Source organism: Eptesicus fuscus, chromosome 11 (assembly GCF_027574615.1).
Source record: "Eptesicus fuscus isolate TK198812 chromosome 11, DD_ASM_mEF_20220401, whole genome shotgun sequence".
Classification (NCBI taxonomy): domain Eukaryota; kingdom Metazoa; phylum Chordata; class Mammalia; order Chiroptera; family Vespertilionidae; genus Eptesicus; species Eptesicus fuscus.
In genome coordinates, this window is record NC_072483.1 from 4443157 (window position 1) to 4470393 (window position 27237).

Sequence of the window (27237 nt, forward strand, 5' to 3'; positions counted from 1 at the left end):
TGTAAATTGTATATTCACGAAAAAATGGAGGTAGATTCCGTGAAGGATGAGATCCGCACCAAGACCCCAGGTGCGGGGAAGCTGCGTGCGCCCACCACCACAGGGAACGTTTCTCCGGGGAGGGGGGGGGGGTTCTCCTGGTAGGTACCCAGCTGGCCCCCTCTCGTCCCCTGCCTGCCCCTCACTGACCAGGAAGCGCATCTTCTTTCTCTAGGAACGTTTGCACCGAGTCCCCCTCGGGCTCCTTTACGCATCAAGGCTGCGTGTCAGGGGTCTGAAGGGAGGCTCTGGACTGTCCTCGCTCCCCCTCCGTCAGGTCTGTGCGCCCCTCTCAGAACCATCTCCGACTGTGTTCTGGAAGCTTGAGAACCTCCCAGGGCGTTTCCAACAGCCCCCTTCAAACCTGTCCATCTCAGGCCCGTTGGCTTCTGTTGGTTTGTCTCTCCTCTGAGGAGCATTCACATAACAGGCACTTTGAGGCGCCAGGCAGTCTGTGCGCACGCTTCCGATGGCCCGCTTAGTCTTCAGAACCAGTCCGTGTGTAGTTATCACTGTTCTGGTTTACAGGAGAGGGACTAGTCAGCAGTGACTGGTAGCTTCTCCCTGTCTGGCCCCTGTGGTTGGACTGGTTTTCAGTTTCTGCCTGCATTGTTCTACTTCCTGTGAGCTCACAGCGGCAGGAAGTTCCTTGCCATCAAACAAAGCCCAAGGCAAGCCCAAGGCCCCTGCTTACCTGCCAGAAGAGCTCAGACACGCTTCTTTATAAGCAGCGCCGAGTGGGGCCCGGAACCAGGGGCCTGCCCTGTGCTCAGCTCCCTGCTCTGAGCTGGTCAGACAGCAGTCCTAGAGGGCCTGGGAGCTACGGGATTCTGGGGATCCCATTTAAGCTTATTTTTTCTAAATTGTTTTTAGAATGAGAAAATACATCACTACAAATGGCAACTTTTTAAAAATTACAAGCATCATACATATGTCCAAATTTAAAATATTCTTTATCCATTCTGACAATTTTATAGTACTTTATTTCCTTACTAGAGGCCCAGTGCATGAAAATTCATGCACTGGAGGGGGGACCCGTCAGCCTGGCCTGCCCCCTCTCACAGTCCAGGAGCCCTCAGAGGTGGGAGGTGGCGCAGCAATCAGGGGAAGGCGACGCCCCTATCACACCTCTGCTGCTGCCACTGCTGGCAGCTCAAGCCTCGGCTGGCCCTAGTTATCTGAGCTTCGGGCAGCCCTGGGCAGCTGGGCAGCTGCCATTCAAGGCTTGCCTGCACCTTGGGCCAGCCCTCGGTGGCTGGGCAGCCGCCATCTGAGGCTTGCCTGAGCCTTGGGCCGGCCATGGGTGACTGGGGGGCTGAGGGGACTGTGGGACTTGGAAGGCAGGCGCACAGAGCAGCCAGACCCACCCGGAGGTGGGCCCAGCCATGGCGCGAGCCAGCCGTCCCAGCAGGGCTGAGGGGACTGGGTGCTGCCATCTTGTGGCTTGGGCACCATCATTGAGGGTGTGGCAGTCAATTAGCATATTCTCTTGTTATTGGCTGTGGGCACCACCATCTTTGTGAGGGTGTAACAGTCAATTAGCATATTCCCTCTTTATTAGATAGGATATCTCTTGAGCACTTTTTCTTCGGTTGCTTTCTTACATGATGTTTTATAGTGTTGTTGTTTTTTAATTGACTTCAGAGAGGAAGGGATAGGGAGAGAGAGATAGAAACATCAATGATGAGAGAATCATTGACCTTCTGCTTCCTGCACACCCCACACTAGGGATGGAGCCCACAGCCCTGGCATGTGCCCTGATGGGGAATCAAACAGTGACCTCCTGGTTCATAGGTCGACACTCAACCACTGAGTCATCCCAGCTGGGCTGTCATATATATATATATATATATACATATACATACATATATATATATATATATGTGTGTGTATGTATGTGTATATATACATATATATTTTTTTTATTTTTTTTTTTTTTTACAAAGAATAAATGATAGTTCGTCTTTCCTCTAGTATAGTTGATCTCTATATATTTTTAAATACATCAATCATTTAGAGCAGCGGTCGGCAACCGGTGGTTCGTGGATCACTGGTGGTCCGTGAGGTCCGAAAGGCTGGCGACCACTGATTTAGAAACCACTCTTTCCAGCTTCGCATTTAATTTGGATGATGTCGTATAAACTTTCAAAACAGCCGTTGCTTTTTACTTTGATGTAAAACAATGTAACAATAGAATATCTTTTAGGTATCCTTAGTACCAAATATATCTATTTTAGGAATATCTTCAGATGTTTATAAGTAAGCATTCAAACTTGATTCCTTTCCCCCTGTTTTGTAATAAGGTAAAATACATACAATTTAAAATGTGCTGTCTTAGCCATTTTTAAGTATACGGTTCAGTGGTATTCAATGCATTCATTATGTGCTACCATCACCACCATCCATTTCCAGAACTTTTTCATCTTGTAAATCTGAATCTCTATACACATTCAATAATACCCTCTAGGCCCTGTATTCTTTTATGCATGTGGTTAAAATCGGGGAAATTCCTGTCAAGTTCATAATACATGTGTGATTTAGAAGCATTCCCAAGAGGTAGCATTTGGTTGCGTCCCCATCAGCAAGCACCTCCTCCCCCACAACCCCCCCCCCCCCCTTACAGTGCACTTCTGGTGCTGGATGCTGGGCTGGCACCCTCCTGAGGTGGCCTCTGGCAGCAGGAGCCCCTAAATCACTAGGATTCCTGAGGGGGCTGCAAACCACGCCCTCTCTGGCCTGCCCCTTCCTGGATCCCTGTCTGTGGCATCTCCAAAGAGACCTGTCATGAGAAGGTGGCAGTGGGGAGGGCAGAAGAAAGGCAGCGCTATTTGCCAGGTGGAGTTAAATCTTTTATTTTAACCTATTATCATTAAATATCTTACTTTTACAAAATGGGTAGCTTTATAACATGTCAACCTGGTTTGGCTAAGTTGTATTGCCCCATTTTCTTTCCTGGCTATTTCTACTTACGGGAAACCTCGAGAGACACTGTGGGAGGGCTGAAAGGTGACGGCATGGGCAGTGCACCTACTGGCATGAGCAGTGCACAGACAGCAGGACACCTCACCGTTTCCATGGGTCCTCCGGGAATCCGGGTATGCAGAAGGGTTTGCTTGTTTTTCCTCCCTCACCTCACACCCATTTGCCCTCTGGACTAGACTGCAAGCTCCAGCATTCCTGGAAAATCAGCTGCTTACAGCTACATGCCAGCTCCCAAGGAGCCATGTAACCTACAGATCCGTGTCCCTCCCCCCGCGGTCACTCCCCTGCTTAAACCCGGCGGATACACATGTCTACAAAACCACAAGCCCTGTGAACTCATTGCCAGGTTACCTTTAGGGCTTTGCTAGGGGGCCGGAAGCTTCAGCTTCTGTAGCTTTACCCTAAATGTATCTCTAGCCCCAAGATCGTGTCTGGGTTTCCCCTTTGGAGGTCATGTGGCTCATGACCATCAGTATTCTGTGACCCCTGGGAGGGTGCGCAAGAGCTGTGAGGGTAATCTGGGGGGGGAAATTACAAGGCCTCAAGTGAACTCTGGACGGAAACTGGCATGTCATGCATGAATCGCCTGGGTAACAAAGTTCAAAGTCCTCCCAGTAAGAGTGGCGTGGGGCGTTTTGGTTTAGCTTTGGGTCAGATATTATGTGGACTGTTCATACTAAAAGGTACACATTTCCACTGTAAAATGCCCCTCTTACAGTTAAAAAATAGGCATTCACCCATTCGTACAGGAAGACAATCTTTATGGTGTGCAAAGGCAAAAGAGTAATTTATTTTAGCAGCCTGGCCTCTCTGCAGAGGGCTCTGGGCTCGTTCACAGGGACGGAAACAGGCAGACGAGCATGGTGGGATTGCTCTCAAGGTACTTTCACTAGGATTTCCTTACTTCCCTTTCTATTTGAGACCAGTTTAGAAAACTATGGCCACAATACAACTCTTTTATGAGTTTCTGTTGGTTTGCAGCAGGCAGAGGAGAGAACAAGGAGAGTTGAACCCAACCAATGTCGGATTCGCAGACCCGCCCCTTCCCAGCGGGGTGGCCTGGGAGAGGCTCCCAGTGTAAGAACTCCTTGCATTATCTCAGATAGAAGTGCTTGCTACCAGGCGGGGCACTCGGAAATGTCCCAGTGACTGAGCAAGGGAAAGGCAGGCTAGCTAAAGAGGACAAACAATCCCCAAAGCTCAGCCAAAGGAAAGCTTCTTTGGGGCTCACATCACACTGGAGTGTGCAGTCACATGGAGACTCGGGCCACTTCTGCTTATGGCTTCACCTCTTTCTGGGACCTTGGGAACCTCCACCAGCCTGCGAGAGGAGAAAACATGAGAAAATACACATGAGAAGCCTCTAGGGGTCTCATGCGCAAGAGGGGCCCATGTCCCCACCTCACTTCTTCTGGGGCAATGCTAACCCACTAGCCCACATTTTTTTTTTTTTTTTGTCAAATATAAACCAGACTTTGTACATTTCCTCAACATCCCATGTTATACCAGGTATTGTAAATGGTGACATGTCCATTTCTTCATGAAATGGAGCAGAAATTGATTTTTTTCCTTAACATTCCTCAAAATCAGTGTAACTATTACAGTTATCAGTATAGTAACTGCAGAGCCAGAAGTTATGTGTGGAATCCACAACCGATGGTGGAGGAAGGACGCTTACCCGCCAGGGAGCTGCTCACCCAGCCAGGCTGCTGGTGAAAGCTGTGAGGCAGCGGGCCCTGAGGACGGGCTGTGTCTGGGGCCCGGACGTTCTCAATCCACAGAGGACACATGGGAATGGGGCAGAAGAGGAGCAGGAACCGACAACATTTGAGCATCAATGATGTGCTCAACTATAAGTTTATTACAAACCTTCTGAGAAGTGTTTCCTTCATCAGAAAAAAGTATTTCTGCCTATTTCTCTTTAATTGCTGCCTAATTAATTCTTATCAAGTACGATGCCACAGTCTCAGGTCTATTAGCAACATCCTCTTATGTTAAAGAAAACAGAAACTTAAAACAGTAATAAGGCTGTATTTCCAAAACCCAGGAGCAGCTCAGCCAGTGTGGCTCGGTGGTTGAGCATTAACCCATGAACCAGGAGGTCACCATTTGATTCTGCTCAGGGCAGGTGCCTAGGTTTTGTGCAGGATCCCCAGTAGGGGGCGTGCAGGAGGCAGCCAATCAATAGAAGTCGAGGCTGACTCCCATAAAACAAGCAGGGACGCTCCACTGGCTGATGTGTGGCCCCCCCAGGGGCAGCAGCGAGGGGAGTGCGCAGGCTGCCCCAGGCCCTGCGGACAGGCCGTGGCAGGGCCTCCTGGACCAGTTTGTCACTGGAGTAATGGGGTTGGAGCTCCGCACTGGGAAGCTCCACTCACCGATGGCACTTTCAATCCTGGATCCACGGACTTAGGGTGACACCGTCTCCGTTGCTGTTCCCAAGCCACCCCTACCCCCCATATTATGCCTCCTTCATGTGTAACAGCCTGGATTTAAGGAGTCTGTGTAATTTGAAATGTATTTTGGATGGCAATGACAGACACAGTTAAGGCTTAATCTTAACATTGTATTAAATCAACTTGTAAACAAGTATTTCCTTCATCAGAAAATAATATTTCTGCCTATTTCTCTTTAATTGATGCCTAATTAATTCTTATCAAGTACAATGTCCAAATAGATGGAGCTGTAGATGAGCTACAGGATCATGGTCTTCAGGTTCAGCATGCATAACCTGGCCCTGACCTCCTTGCCCCTGCCTGGCTGAGTGCTTCGTCTCCCTTGGGGGTGGCTGCAAAGGTCTCCTCACTTGTTTCTGCCCCAGTCTCTCTAGTCTCTCAGGAGGGCACCTCCGCCAAGCACGCATGTGGCCTTCCTAGGACCCCTCCAAATTCACCATCTGTCATGTATTGAACGCATACCAGGAATGAGGCTAGCCTCTGAAAATATAGAAATATTCAAGATCCAATTTCAAAAAAGTCATCATATTAGTGAAAAATAGAACTTAACCTCCTCCTGGACCTGAATTACCTTTTGAGAGGGGGGCAATGTCTTATTCACCTCTGGATCCCTAGCACCTGACGCTAAACCTAACACAGGGTTGGGATAAGGTACAAATTTGATCAAGTCCCTGAAGGACCATGTAAATGCACTCAGTCTTTTTTGTTTATGGGACAAAATGGTAAAAAGCTCTTGATATATGTCAATATTTAATAAGTGTGGCTGTCAAAGTTTATTTAGAACAAGGCTTCTTAAGTTTTAAATTGCAAAAGAATCACCGGGGGATTTGTTAAAACACAGTGACCACAGCCTCATGTGCAGAGGTTCTGATTCAGAATGGAGTCCCTGAATCCATGTGTCCTGTATGCTCAGGGGGACGCCAGTGGCTGCTGGCCTTCGGAGCACCCGGCAGAACCACTGCTTTGGAGTCACTCCTTCAGGAGCTGTGCGTGTCCTCAAGGGTCATGCCAGTTCATGCCTCCAGATTCCCCGCTTCCTTCCATGTACTCCATAACCTGGCCATGCTCCATGTGCACAAGGGGCACAAGGAAGGGTCATATTAAGGATGTGTGCATATTTCTACTTTCATACAACACATTATTAGGGGTAATCACTGTCCATTTTATAGGTTCATTTACTGGATCACAGGGTAAGGATTGACAGAATATATAACAGGCATATTAAAGACAAGATTCTCAATCTGTATTTGGCAACTGTTGCTTCATTTTATCTTTGTTTCACTGAACGTGTTATGGGTTCTAAAGGAGAAAATGAAATATTGGTGTGGTTTGGGAGGGAGGTGACTATGGGCACAGGCATACCTCTTTGCTTTGGAACTCACCAGAGGTCAGCTGGCAGGCCTATTGCTCTATGAACACTGTGGGCCAACGGACAGGTGCTGGGCACCAAGTCCTGGAGGAACCCAGAGCACCTTCTGGGACCTGTCCCGTGACCTAATCCCTGCCCCCCAGCTTGGTTCAGCTTTATGGAAATATAATTTACATCATAAATGTCCCCCATTTAAGGGGTAGAAGGTCATTGTTTCTAGTATATTCACACAGTTGTACAATCATGACTACATAATTTCAACACCCCAGGAAGAACCCCCGTACACTTTAGCAGTAATTCCTCATTCCTGATGACCAAGCCCTCAACCCCTATCCCAGCCCCTGGCAGCCACCAGTACACTGTCTGCATGGACTTGTTTCATGCGGACATTTCACCTAAAGGGAGCCATCCTATGTGTGACCTTTGTGACTGGCTTCTTTCCCCTAACATAATGTCCTCAGGATTCAGGATCCATCGGTGTTGTGTCATGGCGCACATCAGCACTTCATCCTCTCCACGGCCTAACAATATTTCCCATATGCAAATATCACCTTTGTTTACCATGCATCAGTTGATAGGCATTTGGACTGTTTCCATCATAGGGCTGTTCTGAATAATGCTCCCACGGACATTCATGCACAGAATTCCATGGGGACATTGTTTTTATTTCAATAGAGTAGCTATCTAGGAGTGGAATTGTTGGCTCCTCATTGTCTTTTTATAAAGCTTTTATTTTGAAATAATTCATTGAAAATTGAAAAAAAAATTGTATCAGGAGATCCTATGTACCCTTTACTTAGTTTCTCCAATGGTAACATCATGTATAACTGTTGTATATCATCAAAACCAGAAAAATGACATTGGTAAAATGCACAAAGCTTATTCAGAATGTTCCATTTGACATGCACTCCCGTGTGTGTATGTATGTAGGTGTGTGTGTGGGGGGGGGGGGTGAGTGTGCATGGTTCTGTACAAGTTTATTATGTGTAGTTTTGTGCAATCAGCACCTTAATCAAGATGCAGAACATTTCATCACAAGAACTTCTTGTGTTGTACTTTCATAGCCACACACCCATCTCACTCCCATCCCAGCTTTTACCAACCACTAGCATGCTTCTACCTCCACTAAACTCCACTTAAGTAGTGAAAATGTTACAGAATCTATGTCTACTTTCAGCCTGTACCAACTATGTGCAGACTGGGACATCAAAATATCTATTTTCTACTTGAATCCCTTGACATTTTTTTAGCTAATTTCAGAAATCCCATCAGTTTTAACATTTTTTTCCTCATTGAAACCAGGCCAAGGCAAACCTACCACACAAGGAGTTTGATAAACTAAATTAAGTAGCTATTAAATGCAAAAAAGATTTGCAAGCATTTATTTATAGGATTAATTTTATCTTATTTATGTCTGTAGGCCTATGTACATCTATAACTAAATATGCAGTCACTTGGTAAATATTAGATTTCTGGGGACATAGGAGCAAGGAAGGAAATCAGACTGAAACATTTTTAAAGCCTTAAAAGTACTATTTACTTGTCATCTAAGTTTTATATCTATGCCTATAGTCTTACAATACGAATGTGAATGGTGAGGCAGAAAAACCGTAGCTCTGACCTTGGTACTTGAAAAGGTGAGTCTAAATAAAACTATTTTGCTGTCTGAATACTATCATTATCTTTAATGAGAATGGGCTTCACAAGGACATTTCAAATTGTACCTTAGGCAATAAATTAGCTGCCAGGACTAGATTCGGACTATTTTCCTTAAATATGAAAACACTGATTTAACTGCTCTGTCCAGCTACATTTTATATGTTCTCATATTAATTTAAAAATCGATTCTAAAGAATGTTAATATGCCCATCAGTTTCCTTTTCATTAATGAGCACAGATCTTTGTGTGCCCATAATGCCAGACCTTCCCATCAGCACTAGCACTCACTGTTGGTAATGGAGACAAATCTCGCCACTTACAAAGCTTCTTTTATTTTTCCTCCATGTGCATCTTCTTCCAGCAGGAAATCTGATCATTGTCCTAGAGTGGCCTCCAATGCCAAGCTAGAACTTGTATAAGACATAGAATGTCTTTTTAAATGAGTGGAGATGGTAATTTAATTGATCTCCATATATCTAGATAGATAGGTAGATAGAAAGATAGATAGATAGATAGATAGATAGATAGATAGATAGATAGATAGATAGATGATAGATAATTTTGAACCACTCTTGCATTTTTGGATTAAGCCCCCACTTGGCCTTTATGTCTTTTTAAAATATACTATTGGGTATTAACTGCTGATTATGTAAGATTTTAGTGATATTCACAAGTGAATCTGAAGTTTTCTTTATTGGTGTGGTCTTGGTTGGACTTGGGGATCACCTTTCGGCTTATTGATAATGGTGAATGGCACCAGAATATTAGAACTCAGTCCTTGAGTTCAGCTGAGAAAAGAATTCAGAATCAAGAAATCAAATACAAGTGAAAGTTTATTTAGAAAGTCAGAGGTAGAAGAAGTGAGCCAACCAGCTGTGCTGTGTGGACTCAGGAAACATATTACAGAGGCAAAAGAAGGGCCTAGGAGCTTAGGAGGAAGAAAGGCAAAGAAAACACGCCTGAGGGAAAGAGGGGGTGAAAGGTACAGCTTGCTCCAGAGCAAGAGAGAAAGAGAGAAAGATTGCACTAGGTTCTTTGTCTTAAGGTGTTGTATCTATTTTCTAAAGGCAGAAATTTTCAGGAGAGGATTTCAATAGAATATTCATCAGCTTTCAGGGTGTGTCCTTTCAAGGTCATGGTCTCTACTGATTGGTCAGCACTAGGCTAGAGGGTCATTGGTCATTGCATCGGGTCCTGATGTCAGCCATGGCATTGCTCTGTCTGATTTTGCTGCTTCTCTACATCTAGAGCTAAAACATAACTGAGGCTTAGATATTTTCTCTAGTTTGACCAAAACTATGTCTCTGTTCTCTGGGGTCAGAGGCTCTACTTCCAAGATGATGTGATGTGGGTCAGACCTCATTGTCTTGAGGGTTTAGTGATGAAAGGTCATTAAAGTGGTCATCAAGGGCTTCTATGGGAGTCATATGAGGCTTTTCTCCGGCCCCCCTGTTTCTCCTCTAAGGGGTCTACCGTGTGACTAGTGACCTGCCAGGAAAGGAAAGCTCAGGGGAGGGTCTGAGCCACATGACCAGCTGATATGCTAGGGGATAAAAGATCACCTTGTGTGCAAGGTCCCACCTTACAATTATCCACTGCTAGGCACTGGGTGACCTTCCGTATCTAGCCTATTGTTCCTATTCTGCCCATGTCTGTCTAGCTACCTACTACATCACTCACTCTGTATAACAATTTGAAAGATTTCTTTTATTTTTTTTCTATGCTTTGGAGAGGTGTAAGTGGCATTATAATAATCTACACTTTAATAGATACCATATGATTCTAATGTCCTGTTGTAGAGGAGACCTTTAAATAGTTTTTATTTATTTTATAGAAATTGGTCTTTTAATATTTTTCTATTTGTATTGGGGTTAATTTTGGTAAACTTTAAGACCACAAATTACCTGAGGTCAAGAACCATGTATTTTTCATTTAGTTTCTGAGAGCCTAGACTAAAGTTACTGAGAAGTTTGTAGGGTGTCAATAAATTTGTATTCACTTCTTGTTGTACAGTGTGTGAGTCCTGCAGTACAGGAGGAGCAATGTAGCTTACAGGTAGTAGGCTTGTACTTCCTGGATGTGTGGGTGGACTCAACGTATGTATTACCTTCACTTCCTTCTAAAGCTTCACATAAACAGTAGTAAATGATATAAATTTTCTTAAATGGCTCAGTCTGCAGCTGATCAGAGAAGCACCTTGAGTCTTAACCTCAACCAATCCTTCAACTTTAGTGATGGGGTGATCATAAGAGATCTAAACACGTACATGGCTGGGAGTTAGGGAAGCTGGAGGGAGAGATGGCCCATCTGGAGCAGCAGCTGGCATGGCATGGCCAACTCACATTAACAACTGAGGTCTGCCGTTAAGTGACAACATGTGTAACTATAATAGTACCTCATCCCCTGCACTGACTTTCCAAGCGTAAAATAAATGTGTGCGTGGTGTCACTTTCACCTTCCACATCTCACGTCAGAAACCCTCTAAATTATAGAACCTAACAACACCAAGAGAAAGCACTGAAGACACTAACATGGGGATTTCCCAAGACATGGTCCAGCCAGGTAATACTACAGGGCAGTCCTCGGAGGATAGACTACCCATATTTGCTTGCAGCAATCAGTAATTTAGAGACTATCCTATCTAATAATAGAGTAATATGCAAATTAGGTGTCACTCCGCAACAAAAATGGCAGCCCCCATACCCACAAGGTGGCGGTGCCCAGTCCCCTCAGCCCCACTGCTGGAGTGTCTGGCCTGTCCCACCAGCAAACAGAGCACTGAGAGCAGGGCATGGTTGCTTCCTTAGTGCTGCTGCAGCGGGAAGCCACCAGGCCCTGCACATACGGAGCCGGCGGAGGAGCAGGGCATGGAGTCTTCCCATTGGTCGCTGCGGCGATTGGGAAGATGCCAGGCGCTGCGCACAAGGAGCTGGTGGAGGAGCAGAGCATGGCGTCTTCCTGATGGTCGCTGAGGCGGGAAGACTCCAGTGCCAACAGACCAGGGCATGGTGGCTTCCTGATCTTGGCAGCCGGGAAGCTGCCAGGCCCTGCAAAGCCAGGCATGGCGGCTTCCTTAGGGGGGCAGTGGCAGGGAAGTCCCCAGACATGGCAGACAGAGCCCAGACAGCAGGGCTTGGGGGCTTCCTTAGTCGGCAGTGGTGGTGGGAACACCCCCAGGCCCTGCAGACAGAGCCTGGACAACAGGGCATGGGGGCTTCCTTAGTGTGTCCATGTCTGGGAAGCCCCCAGGCCGGGCAGACAGAGCACACTGCAGGGCATTGGGGCTTCCTTCACATGGCACATGGCGGCAGCAGGCAGAGAGCCACAGCAGGGCATGGGGGCTTCATCTCCATGGCTGCAGGGAAACCTCCAGGCCCCACAGAGAGCAGAGAACCATGGTGAGTGGGCCTAAGCCATCAGTAGGATATCCTCTGAGAGCTCCTGGATTGTAGAGGGTGCAGGTTGGGCTGAGGGACCCCCAAGCACGAATTTCGTGCACCGGGTCTGTAGTTGTTAATATGAGAGGACTACCGAAGAGGACCTGACATCATAGAAGAGAGTCTAACATGAAAGACTCACACACAGTTGGCGGGAAATAGTATGTTTAAAGAGATGAAAATGTCAAAGAAACTATATTGTAATTAATATTTTCACAGATATTAGAGATATATTGCATTAATGAATCAAGAATTACATATTATTAAAAAGGAATATTCAGAGGGAAGAATATTCCTCTATTATAAGAATAAACACTCTATGGAACTTAAAAATATCACAACTGAAATAGCAAAAAACTGAAAATAACCCCAATGAACTAAGAATTTAAAGCCAACATCTCTGCACAGAAGGGCAGTTGGGTCTATTAGTTCTTCATAACAAGCCTTGTGATTCATGATCTAAAACCCACAAGGCTTTTTATCACTAAAAATGCCAAATAAAAACCTTACCAAAAAGAGGCAACATTTCATGAAATAATGCAATAATAATAATAATAGTTATAATTATATTTATCACGCATTTCCTATGTGCCAAGCACTGTGCTAGATGCTGTCTGTGGATTATCTCTCTGAATCCTCACTACAATTGTACCTAGATACATTAACCCTATATCCCATGAGAAAACTGGTACTTTGAGACTTTGTTAGCTATCTATTGCTGCACAATGAATCACAGCAAAATGTAGCAACAGACACCACCACATTTTTTATGCATCATTGTACATTTTTGTTTGCATTTTAATTTCTTTATTAATGAAGGTATTAAATATTTGTCCTCATCCCCCCATTACCTTCCCCAAAATCCCCCACCACCACTCATGCCCTCACCCCCCTGTTGTCTGTATCCACTGGTTAAGCTTATATGCATGCATACACGTCCTTTGGTTGATCTCGTCCGCCTACACCCACCCTCCCCTACCTTCCCTCCGAGGCCCGACGGTCTGATCGATGATTCCCTGTCTCTGGATCTGTTTTTGTTCATCAGTTTATGTTGATCATTATTTCCCATAGATGAGTGAGATCATGTGATATTTATCTTTCTCTGACTGGCTTATTTCACTTAGCATAACGCTCCACTACTTTATAGTTTCTCTGGGTCCTTGAGCAATTTACTAGTAAACTGAGTGGTTCTGGCTGGGCTTCTCACCAGGCTGCAGTTAAGGTGTCAGCGAGAGTTGCAACCATTGCAATGTTTGGCTTGGAGCTCTGCATCATGGCCTGCTCCCATGGCATGTCTCATGAGGGTCCATGCTCACTCATGTGGGCCTTTCCTCAGGGCTGCCTCTGGCATATCAGTTGGCTTCCACAGAGTGAGTGATCCAGGATTACCCAAGGTGGGAGCCACTGTCTTTCTATAATCAAGTTTTGGAAATGACATTTATCCCTTTTGTCATATTGTCTTAGAGATACATCCATAAGTCCAGCCCACACTCAAGGGAGGGCATGAATTCATGAGCAAGATATGAATACCAAGAGGTGAGGATAGAATGAGTTAGCTTAGCGGTTGCCTACCACAGGTGAATTGGCTTATCCGACCTCCAACAGGTATAAGTGGTAGCCCTATGATGCAAAACCATCCAATTTAACTCCAGGATTCGAGCTCTTTTAAAAAAAAAATGTTTTTTATTGATATCAGAGAGAGGAAGGGAGAGGGAGAGATAGAAACATAGAAACATTGATGAAAGGGAAATATCAATCAGATGTCTCCTACTGGGGATGGAGCCCACAACTCAGGCATGTGTTCTGACCTCATCCCCCATTACCTTCCCAAAAATCCCCCACCACCACTCATGCCCTCACCCCCCTGTTGTCTGTGTCCACTGGTTAAGCTTATATGCATGCATACACGTCCTTTGGTTGATCTCGTGATTTCCTGGCGTATGGGCAAAAGTTCAACCAACTGAGCCACACACCCTTTGGGCCCACGGCTCCTGTTCTTAATCACTGTGTAACCCCCCAAATATGCCTGGGTAAGACAGCAGCAACCCTTTCACATGGTTATTATGTTGGGAGTGTGGGAGTGGCTGGGGAGAGACACCACATGCGTGACACATACCCAAAGTGTTATTAGGTTTGGGAAAAGAGAAATCAGCTATATATTATGGTCAGTATGTAGAGTGGAACTATAACTCTCTCATTTATTTCCCAATTCAGAAAGTGTATATGGCTGCAAGAGAGAAGTCCATGAGTGCAAAGATAACCTTGAATTCACTCTAATTTATAAAAGCTCAAACCCTCTCAAGATTTAGAACTTTATCGGTAATGAATTATTTGAGGCACCCCTCATGCTTGATCATGACAAACTGCAGCTTCATTTTCCTGGGACAGGGCATTTGTCACAGGGCCACATTGGCAAAGGTGAAGATTTGGTGCTTTATCTTTAAAGCTTTTGGGAGCCACTGTCTTTTAAGCATGGGATGATGACACAATTGGATGTGTACCTGCCGCTCAGAGTTATACCATTTTGTCTAAAGCATCGGGGCGCATCCTGCATTCTCATGCATAAGACAGCAGATGCCTCCTTTACACCCTACCAGCTTCATTCATGTTGGTGTAATGAGATTTCTATGTTTCTCACATCTGGTCAAGGTAGTCTATCTCGGGGCCCTGTGTCTGCCTCTCTCTGAACACAGACAGACCTTCGTGGCAGCAACCAGGCTGTGAGCTTCATAAGGCCCAGCCTGATCGCCTTCTTCATGTTCTGTCGTCTAGTGGCAACCACACTGTTGACATATGCTAAGGACTTGGTAAATGCTTGTTAAGTTAAAATAAACTTGATTGGGCACCTACTATACATCAGTCACCGTGCTGAGTTCTGGACATATGTTAGTAAGATAGTGCCATTTTACTTTATTAGTAAAAAGTTGTGACTGTATGGGTCCATTCGGTTTTTCATTCATTGATCAAACTCCTGCTGTGGAGGTGGCACTCTGCCAGATGCTGGAACATGTGCCAACAACACACGGCCACCACTCTCACGTGCTGTCACTGGTAGTCCTAGCTCAACACACTATGCAGGCATCCAGGAGGGACATACCCATCAGCACCCAGAAGGTCATAGCCGAGGGAAGGGCGGACTCTAGGAGGGTGTGACTTCCTAGCTGGTTAAAAGCGTGACTGTTAAGGTGAATGGAGGGTGGGACTCCATCAAGTATCGGGATGCTGGTTTGTTAAGACTTGGGAGAAAGTTGAGGTTATAGGGGAAGGAAGGAAGACATTGACAGTCTGTAGAAGTAGAAGGCACTGATGCATCTAAGGAATATGCAGAGCCATGCAAAGTTTCCTCCCGCTGCCTTTGTGTCTCCCCAGCCCTCTACGAGCGATCCTGCGAGGTGTACAGGCACCGAGGGAACACGGCTGGCTTCTTCCACATTGACCCGGACGGCAGCGGGCCCCTGGGAGCTCTCCGGGTGTACTGCAACGTCACAGGTGAGGGTGCAGCCTTCTCGCTCAGCTCCGTCTGGCTGTGTGATGGCACACGGCCAAGGGAAATCCGCGGCGTGTGACACGTTTGCAAAGAAAAGACCACGTTCCGGGGGAAATACATTTTAGTCAATAATAGAATTAGAAGCTAGGTTATTTTCATGAGAGAAGAAAACTTGTTAACAGTCTTCATGTTCCACCAAAACCAAGAATTAATTACCAAGAATTTCCTATAGAACTTGCCACGGATATTTTCTGTCTTAGGACTCAAAACCAGAAAGCACATGAAAACAACCAAACAAACAAAAACAAAACTCAAAATTAATAGGAAGGTGGACTCAGGTAGTGGGAACACCTGGTCCGTGTCTGGCCCTGAGGACTGTGAGTCCGGCGTTCTCTCTGAGCTTCTGCTGTGGTACATCAGTGTGGTAGGAATGGCACTTGCTACATCTCAGAGCTGTGAGGATTAGGCACATTCCTGTGTATCGGAACAAGCAGTCAGACTGGTTATCCAGGGGATGCCTAAGGGAAGAGGAAAGTGAGCTATTTTTTTCTTTTTTAAATATATTTTATTGATTTTTTGCAGAGAGGAAGGGAGAGGAAGAGAGAGTTAGAAACATCGATGAGAGAGAAACATCGATCAGCTGCCTCCTGTACACCCGCTACTGGGGATGTGACCGCAACCAAGTTACATGCCCTTGACCGGAATCGAACCTGGGACCCTTGAGTCCGCAGGCCTACGCTCTATCCATTGAGCCAAACCGCTTAGGGCTATTTGTTTTTGTCTGGAGATTTTATTTATGCTGCCACTTTGTTCTAAAGAGCAGAAGGACCTAGTCAGAGTCAGTTGTTTCATAGGTTTAGAGACTGCGTTTGATCACTACTTTATTTTGAGAAACAATTCCACAAAGCCACAATTTGATGTAATAGTTTCCGAAAAACAGTGTGGTGAGTGCACTCTCCATTGCGAGTGCCGTTAATGCCCACATCCACAGTTTGGGATTCCAGCCTAACGTTTGGAGAGGCCAGCAGAGTCCTGCAGTGAAATAGGAACTAGAGAGCTATTGAGACTCACTGAGTCCTCCAGCCCCACGCTCCTCTGCAGCAAGGCAGCCCCTCCCTGGAGCTTCTGTAACAGACTCTGTCCTGAGCTCTAGGGATATGCAGAGAAATAAGACATAGTCACTGTCCTTCACGAGGCAGTAAAATGGGTGAAAACGGAATGCAAAAATCACAGGTAGACATGCAAGCAAACCTTTGCAAAAATGGTGATTAAGGACACTTAGCAATTTGCCCATCTGAATACGAAGGCCACATCTTTTTCTGCAGAAAATGCTAGCTTCATGGAATTGATTGCCATTTCATTGAATTTCCATAATTCTTTATCTGCAAAATGCATATATGCTAGCTGCTTCTCCCCAGCTTTATAAATAAATCAGGAATCATGATGCTGTTTTCTTTTCAAGGTTTTGGTAAACTAAAATGCTCAATAGCCTGGTCAAGTACTAGGTAGGGTTTTCTGTGGATCCTAGTTATTGACTCAGGTAGTGGTCCAGTGCATGAATTTGTGCACCTTGAAAGGAACTATAGGCTGTGAGGTTGCGGTAGGCACAGGGGCAGGTCTCGGCCCATCCTCTGCGCCCCCACCCGGCCCCTCCTGCCATGACTCCCGGTCCCCTGTCTGCTGGCTGCAGCCCGACTCCTGCTACTGCAGCTCCCACACACTGATGGCGCTGGCCCCGCTGGCACCCGCTGACAGAGCTGAGCGATTGGGGCTGGCACCGTCAGTGGATGCCAGCAGTGGCTGCTGCCCAGATCGCCCCTCAGAGCAGGGGGAGGTGGAAAAGCCCTCAGGGGCGATCAGGGCCAGCAGCCGCTGCTCGCACCCGCTTATGGTGCAGAGTGATGGATCAGGACCCATGCCGGGCACTGGCAGTGGGTGTGAGTAGCGGCTCCGGTGCCGGCTGTGGGTGCGAGCTGGGCCAGCACTGGCAGTGGGTACGAGCGGCGGCTCTGGTGCTGGCAGTGGGTACAAGCGCTGGGCGGGACTGTGGCATGCAGGAGCAAAGACTTTTCAGTAACCACCAGAGGCTCACCCTAAGGACAGCGACCAGGGCCCCATCTTGGTCTGGCACCCCCGCTCACCTGCTCCACCATCCCACCATGTTCCACACACGGCCCCTGGTGGTCAGCGCACGTCATAGAGACCAGTTGTTCGGTTGTTCCACCATTCGGTCTATTTGCATATTAGCCTTTTATTATATAGGATGTAATTAATATATGGATCTGTGGGGATTCTTGCTGAGCATATAGACTTCCCTGCCCTATAAATTTTAATTCAGTAAATGCACGTTTACTAAGTTCTCCCAGTGAGTCTGATGCACATTGTCCCTGGTCCATACTTCACCAAAATCAAGGACATGATTTGGCTGCAGAATAAGGCAAAGATCCATGCTTGCTGATGTGTGATTAGCACCTACCACCTTTGGAAACTGAACTGAGAGATTACTGATATCATTTTTTTAACTCTGAGGTGGATAGCCTCACCTCTATCTTACATAGAAGGAAAGAGAGTATGAGAATTTCACAGCTTGCTTGAGGTAATAATCTGGAACTAATAGTCAAGACTTGGGAAGCAAACAAAAGCTTCTGGCTCAGTAATAATGTGTGCCACTAAACATTAATTAGATACTTTGTATTGCCTATGTTTTACTTTAAAAAGTGCTTTTATTTTTGTTATAAAATAAATCAATATCAATTATAAAAATTTAAGGGGGAAAAGGTTAAAGAAAATGTTAAAGTCACCTATCAACCACAAACCAGAGATTGCCATTGTTATTTTGTTAGAATTTTCTTGTGGCTTTTTTCTATGAATATATGTGTTTTGAAATATATGTTTTAAAGTTGTGAAGTTAATAGACTAGCATAGACTTGTCCATATATCATTAAACTATGTTTTAAAATTAAAATATGTACATTAAATAAAAAAATAAGTTTTAAAACTGTCAACTAATGAAGCTCAGCCCTGGCCAGTGGCTCCATTGGTTGGGCATCGCTCCACGCACCCAAAAGGCTGTTGGTTCCACGTGCCCAGAGTGCGGCTCCATCCCCAGTGTGGGGTGTGCAGGAGGTAGCAGAACAGTGTTATGCTCTCACATTGATGTTTCTGTCTCCCTCCCCCTTCCGCTCTCTAAAAATCAATAAAAATCATTCCAAATAAAATAATGTAAGTTCAGTGACACAGAGGTATGATTAATTCACAGGTTTCATTGACATGGAATCTCTGTGTGTCTTTGGGAAGATTTGTCTCAGGGTTCATGTTGGTATTTTGCCCAGGAATGGCTAGCGATGAATGTCTGCTTGCATTTGAATGTGGCTGTCTTGCCGATGTGACCCTGTAGGAGTCAGGACCTCGGAGTCGTGTCCCTGAGGTGCGAGGTTTCATTATGCATGGCTGGGCATTTCTTTAAGTATGTTATTTGGTCACATCCAGTTGGAAAGTATACAGGTTGTTGTGTTGTTGTTTTTTCCTAAAACAAACCTCTGTGCAGGCTGAATTATATAATTCTCATGTTTAACTGAGAAAAATTTTTGCACATAAATATATGATAATCAAGTCCATATTTTTTATTTGTAAGATGTTAAATGTTCTTAGTATGAGTAATTATGACACTAGCAAAGTGTGGCAGGAAGTGTTCAGGGAAGGAGAAGGATGAGAGGACGTGGACAGAGCACGGAATGGGGGTGGAGGAGGAGAAAAGCGGGCTTGGTCTGCGTTTAGCTCCCATTTGTGAAAGCACCGAGTTGCTGTTCTCTGCCCGTGGGGGTAGCATCACTGGGTAATGCCACCGGGAGTATAAATAGCCCAGGCAGGCAGCGGTCTGGGTTCTCTTCCCGCCCTGACCAGCAGCTGGGCACTCCTGGCCTCTTTGCAGGTCTCTGATTGAGGACCTGGGCCCACGTGGTCTCACAGGCCATCCTCATTCAGCATTCCCGAGAGACTTGTGAGGCTCCACAGAAGGGGAAGTTTTTAAGAAGTCTGCAGATATTTGCAAATAGAAGTCCTGAGGATGAGGAAGGATGCTTTAGTCAGGGAAAACAGTTCATGTGAATCCCAAAGGTACCTCTTTAAAACGTACCTTTGGGGAACAGTAGGTCCTTTCTGTAGACACAGTGGCACCCCACCCCTCCTGCAGGTCACAGCCTGTGTTTCTAGCCACCATGACAGCAGGAGGAGCCCGGGAGGGAGATTCCCAAAGACCAGCGGCCACTGTCTCCTGGGATGTGAGCAGCATGGCCTGTGCAGGGGGAGGAAGGCCAGTTAGGGAGTAACCTGCAGGGCTGACTAGGGTTAGTGATGAAGTGGACTAACCCTAGGCCTCTACACATTTTGACAGCATGTCACACTCAAGACTGCACCACTGCGCCCAGGACTAGTGGGTGGGAGATAGGGAAGGCCCCGAGTTTGGATAGAGGATGGACTGAAGCTGTGGATGAGAGAGATAAGGAGTAAGTTTCTGCAGGAATACACATTGGCCTACTTTTCACATCTGAATGATTTACAATTCATTTCAGCTCAATTTAAAAGTGCACATTCCAGACACTGCGCAAACTGCTAGTTTTGTTAATAAGAAATTGTGCCTGCATTATTTTCTCCAGGCTTCTCCAATAAAAATACAAACTGACTGGCTTAAAAACAAACAAAAAACAAAAGTACATTGTTTCATAGCTCTGGAGACTAGAGTCCAAAACCAAGGAGCCTGCAGTGCCAGGCCCCTCTGAGCCCTGGAGGGGAACCCTTCCTTCTCCTCACTCCCAATCCTTGGGCCTTCCTAGGCTCATAGAAGCAGCACCTCAATCTCTGCCTGTGGGAGGCGGTCACCTGCCTCCATGGGACATAGTCACAGTGACCATCCCAGTGACTGTGTCCCTCTTCTCTTCTTACAAGGACGCTGGTCATATTGGATTAGGGCCCAACTTAATGGAGTATAACTTCATCTTTATTTTATTGCATTTGCAAAGACCTGGAGGTCAGAACTTTACATATATTTGGGGAAACAATTCAAGCCACAACAGTGTCATTTCAGGAACAGTCTGCATCACAGGTATCAACGTAGAAACATCCAAACCTGTAGAGAATTTTTCTGAGTTTATTTGCGCCAAGCTGATGACAATTGCTGGGAAGCAAAACCTCAATGGACTGAAAAAATGTTCCAGAGAATGGCAGTTTTGTACCTTATTTTATACATTGGAATTAAAAGAAAAGATGTAAGGAGGTTACATGAAATCCACTGGTGATAGGGAGGTGGGAGAAAGCAAAGCGGGGAAACTTCTGGGATTGGATAAAAAGTTAAAAGATAGACACTTTTTTTAAAATATATATTTTTATTGATTTCCAAGAGGAAGAGAGAGGGAGAAAGATAAAAACATCAATGATGAGAATCATTGATCTGCATTCCCCCTACTTGAGATAGAGCCTACAACCCAGGTATGTGCCCTGACTGGGAATGGAACTATTACTTCTTGGTTCATAGGTCAATGCTCAGCCACTGAGTCACACTGGCCTGGCAGACACATATTTAATTCACATAGGCCGGTATAGTTAACAGTCAACAGTTAACTCAATAACAATGATGGAATTTGTGGTCTCCCCAAAGAGGTGCCTGTGCTTTGAGGGGTCCAGAAAAAGGAAATTACTTTGACATTCCAATGACATCTTATGGTAGATGCAAAAAGACAACAGACAGACTCATTTAAGGTAAAGATTGACTTGTCAGGGAAGAATCTAGCCTAGGACATGACTACTTGCCATAAATTGCTTTTTGTTAAAAACTTTTCATTGCAGACCATCCTTTGTGATTACTTTAGGTCTCTGAGTTTGTAAGCCTCTACATAGGCCTCCCCTGAGCTTGTCAGGTTTAGTGTGTGGCCACTTTTCATCTGCACAGGCTGATCCTGAGGGAGACACAGCAACAATTAAAATGCAAGGACCATGACAAGGTATGACTAACGTGTGTTGGAGCAGTGGAAGGGCCCAACCCAGGCTCTTGTGCAATTGGAGGGCCATTGGGCAGGAGGGCTATGTCTCCAAGACCTGGACAAAGAGGCACAGGAAGACATTTCCAGGAAAAGCAAAAAATGTCAAAAATAAAGTGATGTAGTCTCTTGAACCTGCACATTAGTGGCAGCCACCAAACTCACCGAGATGTGTTACTAGTTTAGAAAACTAAAACACTGAAGAAGGTAAATGAAAAGAAAAAGGACCAAAGCAACATTGAATTAATTAAGGTTATATATATATATATATATATATATATATATATATATATATGAAAGAGGAATGTGCAAATTATCAGGGACACAGTCACATCACAACCTTTCACAGGGTGGGTGGGGCTGTGGGGCCACGGGGCGGGACTCTGGGTCTAGTGCGATTTCCTCATCTCCACGCAGACTCCCCCCGTGGCCCCAAAGTTGAATCCCGATGCCGACCTGGGGTTTACAAAACTTCACTGGAGCTGCTCCCCACACCCCCACCCCCTGCCCCAGGACCGCACTGCCTGCAGCAGGGCGCCCCAGTAGCCTCCTGACAGGCAGGCGGCTGGGGAGAGCCAAGTGGGCAGGGGCTGCAGGGAGCCACTGAGGGGTGGGGTAGCTGGAGCCAAGATCCCCGGGGTCCGGACTGCAAAGAAGGAGAGGAAGTGGCCATGGGGAGTTCTTCCAACCCCCCTGCACGGACACTCTACCCTAGCCCCCGCACCCCTGGGAGGATGGGGAGGCTGACTAGATGAGGAGAAGACCCAGCCTCAGGGGTAGCTGCAGCCCACACCTCTGACTCCCTATCTCTTCCCCTGCCATCCCTGCCAGGGGCACCCACAACAATAGCACACCTTCAATGACCCATCAATACCCTCGAGGCACACTAGGCCCAAGGCCTACTGCTACCGGCCCCCTCTGCTGGGACCAGGCACGCCTCTCCTCCCTACAACTCCAGACCCAGGTGGAGGCAGGCCTGAGTGGCCCCCAGGGTCAGACCCATCCCCCCGCCTCTCCCAGCCGCCCCCCTCACAGCGGGGGCACCTTCTCCCCAGCAGAAGGGCACTGAACCTCTCTGGGGTTGCAGCTAATTCCTCCCTCTTAGCCGACTGGCCCCACCCTGAGCTGGCCCCTGCCCAGCTCCAGGAGATTGGAGCCCTGCCCTGAGCACATACAGCTGAGAAAAGGCCAGGTACAATTTAAAAAATGGTGCCAAGCAGGGAGGTTTGACAGTTACTCCCCCTTTGGCCCTGCCGCCCCCCTAGTGCCCCCCTACTCCCCCCCGCCAGTGCCTCCAGGGACGACCACCGCTACAGGTTTGCTGGCCAGAGCCTGCCCCTCCAAGGCCTGCAGTCCCAGGAAACAATCATGCACTCCTCCCCTAATCAGCACCTGCTACCTGCAAGGGTACTCTTGGCTTAAAAATAACAATCCCTTCCTGTTTAGACATCACTTACTTAATGAAACATTTCTAGGTTTATTAGCTCAGAACCTCTTCATAACAACCCAGTGAGATAGGTGGAGAAGAGATAACAATTCCCATGGTATATGCGTATGTATTCAGACATGAAGCGCAGAGAGGAAAAGCTCTGGGAGCCCTGGGGGGAATTTGATTTTAAGTGGGGGCAATTCGAGAATGAGTTAACAGTGAATTTTTTGCATTTCTTATGATTCTAGGGAGATTCATCTACAGAGTATACTATACAATAAAAGGCTAATATGCAAATGACCAAATGGTGGAATGACCCGTCACTATGATGCTCACTGACCACCAGGGGACAGACACTCAACGCAGGAGCTGTCCCCTGGTGGTCAGTGTGCTCCCACAGGGAAGTGCCACTCAGCCAGAAGCCAGGCTCACAGCTGGTGAGCACAGTGGCAGTAGTTGGAGGCCCTCCTGCCTCAATGGCAATGCTAAGGATGTCTGACTGATGGCTTAGGCCCACTAAACCGTCAGTCGGACATCCCCCCAGGGCTCCCAGACTGTGAGAGGGCGCAGGCCAGGCTAAAGGACCCCCCACAATTGCACGAATTTCGTGTACCGGGCCTCTAGTTGGTTCATAAAATTATACAGTTTTCAGATATACAATTCTACAATACATAATCTGTATATTGTATTGTGTGTTCACTACCCCAAGTCAAGTCTCCTTCCATCACCATTTATCCCTCCTTTGCCCAACCCCTTTCCTTCTGGAAATCACCATTCTGTTGTCTGTATCCATGATTTTTTCCTTTTCGACTTTGTTTAATCCAAGAATTCTTAATCATGCAGGGCTATGTCCTATTCCCAAGTGAGAGATAAACACATTTCTGAGCACCACCAACAAGACACCATCCTCATACCACACATGCCCGTTAGCACAGCTCCCCTATCTTGAGGACAATAGTTGTAGCAAATGGCTTGCTCACATGAGGACTGTTTACAAAGGCATGAGCATAAAGGAAGAAATAAGGGGCGGGGGGGTGTGGGCATACTACAGAGCTTGTAAGAGAAGGGCTGTTCCCATCATCAGTCTTGTAGAAGTGAGAGGAGAAAGGATGGCAGCATGTGGAGGAGCTGTGCCCTCCTGGATGGGAACACCATCAAGGAGCTTGGAGCATAACCTCAGCCCCTCCTGGCTTGTTCCAGCCTCCTCCCTATGTCTCTACTGAGCAAACCCTGCAATAACTCAGAAGGCAAGGCTATTCATTGATGTAAGGTTTTCAGTCAGTCTTCTACAGCACAGGGAAAGCTGCAGAAGGGTAAAGTGCCTCTGGAGGGGTAAATGGAAAATACCCATGTTAACCTGTTTAATGAGCTGTCCAAAGAAGTCTGTGGAAAAGTGATTAGAATTCATCAAGAATCAAAGATGGTGTTGAGGCACAACTCACATACCTTGCAAATATATAAAGCATGAACTTAATCAAATAGACTCCAACCTGAAGTAGAAAAGGCCTCCCTGTGCAGGTTAAATGGGTTAGGATGCTGACTTGGGGAACTAACTGACTAAAAGGCTATGCCATTCGATTGATGAATAATTGAAGAACAAATAAAAAACTAGGAGAAACTGTAACACTAAAATGTCATGTCTTATTAAAAGGGACATCTGGGTCCTGTGCCATTTCTGAGGGTAAACGTCTCCTGGCCTGGATGTGGACAATTTCCTCCAATGATGTAAAGTTCGTGGTCATTCTTAGTTGACTTGGCAAGTAGGAAGGGATGTGTTTAACTAACAAGAAATCCAGTGAGGACCTCAAATTGTGCTGCTGGGTGAAAATGCATATGCGGTGGGCTGTCAGGACAGGTTAGATGTTCTCAGGAAGTGAGCGAATTCTGGGAACTGGGATCCGTGAAAAGAAAAAAGATAGGCATGAAGGAAAGGCGGGGCACAGTAAGTAACAGTGGCATGAGTGACAGCCTGAGGCACCCGCAGGATGCATGGGTTATTGGGACATGAGAATGGGGCTTCTCAGGGGTTTCCTGCTTTCCTTGGTGCAATGGTACTTTCAAGTTTCAACTTGGCTGAGCCACATTGCCCAGGTATTTGCTGAAACAATATCATTAATGTTTCTGTGAGGGTGTTTTAAATAGGAAATTAACATTTCTATCAGTGGACTTTGAGTAAAGCAGAGTGCCCTTCAAAATGTGGCATAGCCTCATGCAATTAGTTCAAGGCCTTCATAGAATAAAGATTGACCCTCCTCAAACAAGACTGCCAGCAGATGCCTTCAGACTCAAACTGCAACTCTTATCTGGGTCTCCAGCCTGTTGGCCTACCCTGCAGATTTTGGACTTAACAAGCCTCCATCTCCATACTCATACATGAGAGAGAGAAAGAGAGAGATTTAGAAATATATTTACATCCTGTTGGCTCTGTTTCTCTGGACAACCCTACCTAATAACACTGGGGTTCCAGCCATCTGGATGCTTCTGGTCTCAGTTTTCCTTTCAGTTTCAGCATATTTTCACCATGGCACTGATCACACTGCACTATAACCACCCGTGTTTATTTGCATGTCCCACTGGGCTCTGAGCTCCTTATGGAAAGTGAGGGACAGGGTGTGAGGAATCTCTTCACACTTGTTCTCATGAGTCCCAGTATAAACAAAACTCTGAGCTAACACAACCAAATTAAAGATTAATTTCTAACTTTCTCCTTTTCTTCTTCCCCCTTCCCATAACTTGTCTTAGACTAAGGTCCTATTCCATTAAACCAATAATTTGGTACTGTGGATTCTGCCTCAATGTCTAATCTTAACTGAGCTTGATCACTCCTAGACTCTTTGCAACCTCTTCTGCAAATCCAAGAGTAAAAGTGTTCAACTGCTCTTCATTGCCTCGAAGCCCTTCCATGGCTACCCATTCTTCCCCAAAGGCTTTCTTTGGAATAACTAGTGGGAGTAGCACATACCTTGTAATCATATTGGAGTTCAAATTCCAGTGCCGGCACATTCAAGCTGTGTAATATTGCACAAGTCATTTAGCATTTCTGAATCTTGGTTTCCATATCAATAAAGTGGAGATGATAAAAAAAAAAATGCTTCCTTTCAAGATCAATGTGAGGGTTAGAATAAAAGCAAAGTTCTTAGCCCCAAAAAAGTAGAGGTCATAAAATAGAGAAATCCAGTATTCACTGGAGCCCTCTCTCATACTCATCACTGTCCAGTGTAGATGGTATCTATATAGTCACCCTAGCCTGAGAGGAGTGATCTCCTCATGCCAACAGCAAAGAATTACTCCTTCTTCAGTTGTCATGAGATTCCTGTGCCACTAGGTGCCTGGAGGGAGCATTTCTGAGGGGAAGCTTCCAGTATCAATAAAGACTAATTAGAAGGATGAGGCACCCTGACAAGATTTTCCTTAGAACTTGACATTTAAACTTATTCTACTCAGCTTACATTTAAACATTTTTAATGTTAACAAGCCATCTTGTCAACGAGTTAACAAATATGTCCCAGCCACACACTGTCTTCCCTCTGTAGAGTACAAATGCATACTGATATGCAAAATTGTTCATCTAGAACCAATAACAAAAACACATTTATTTATTATCCTGATGAATGCAATGCCACTGTCATGCACCCACACCTGTATAGAAATCATGAGGCATTGCAAGGAGTTTTGCAAGGAATGTTTAGTCAGATCTCTAAAGTAAAACTTGTTTCCAATCTCAAACATCTCATAATTAAACCACCTTACCAGTCTCTATATCTTATCATTGCCACTGGTATGATGCTCTGTTTCGCACTGTCTAGAAGCAGGCTCTGTTTTCACTAAAACTCATCGAAGAATACATAATGGAGTAGATAGAGAAGCCGGAATCTCTGTAATATACCTGCACATAACAGTGCAGTGTTATTGCAGATAATAGATTATTATCCAGACTATTGACAGAAAGAAAGATGTCCATCCAGTTAGGTCTAACAGGCGTCAGCCTTGCTTCCCAAAGTTAGACTGTTACTGGTACAGAGAGGAGACCTTGGTTCTTGTCTTCTTGAAGAAAAAAATTCATCAAGAGACAAAATGTAGAAAAGCAAGCAAGAATTTATTGACTGCAGCAAAAACTTACGTAGGGTAGTGTAGGAAGTGGGCCTCTGTGATCCATCTCCAGCATAGTCAGCTTTTGATTGAAATGGTCATTGAATTTCCCCAGGAAAAAAAGGAGGAGGGAAGAGGATATAAAAGCAAAGAACTCTGGACATGGGCCAGCATCATGGTGGAAACCCCCGAGATTACTGCCCCGATTAGACAGGAGGAGGTGGAGGCGACTAGAAAAGGCCTCAGCCCAAATTTTTT

At 45.8% G+C, this 27237-nt stretch overlaps 1 protein-coding gene across 2 annotated transcripts in view; it reads left to right on the forward strand.

Annotated features, from left to right (window-relative positions):
• Nucleotides 1–27237, forward strand: part of CNTNAP5 (contactin associated protein family member 5) — an 864792-nt gene that overhangs the window by 526105 nt on the left and 311450 nt on the right. For both annotated transcript variants that reach the window (XM_028133206.2, XM_054723360.1), the window contains exon 12: nucleotides 15312–15431. In XM_028133206.2, coding sequence (XP_027989007.2) covers nucleotides 15312–15431 — 120 coding nt within the window. The remainder of the gene's footprint in view (nucleotides 1–15311; nucleotides 15432–27237) is intronic.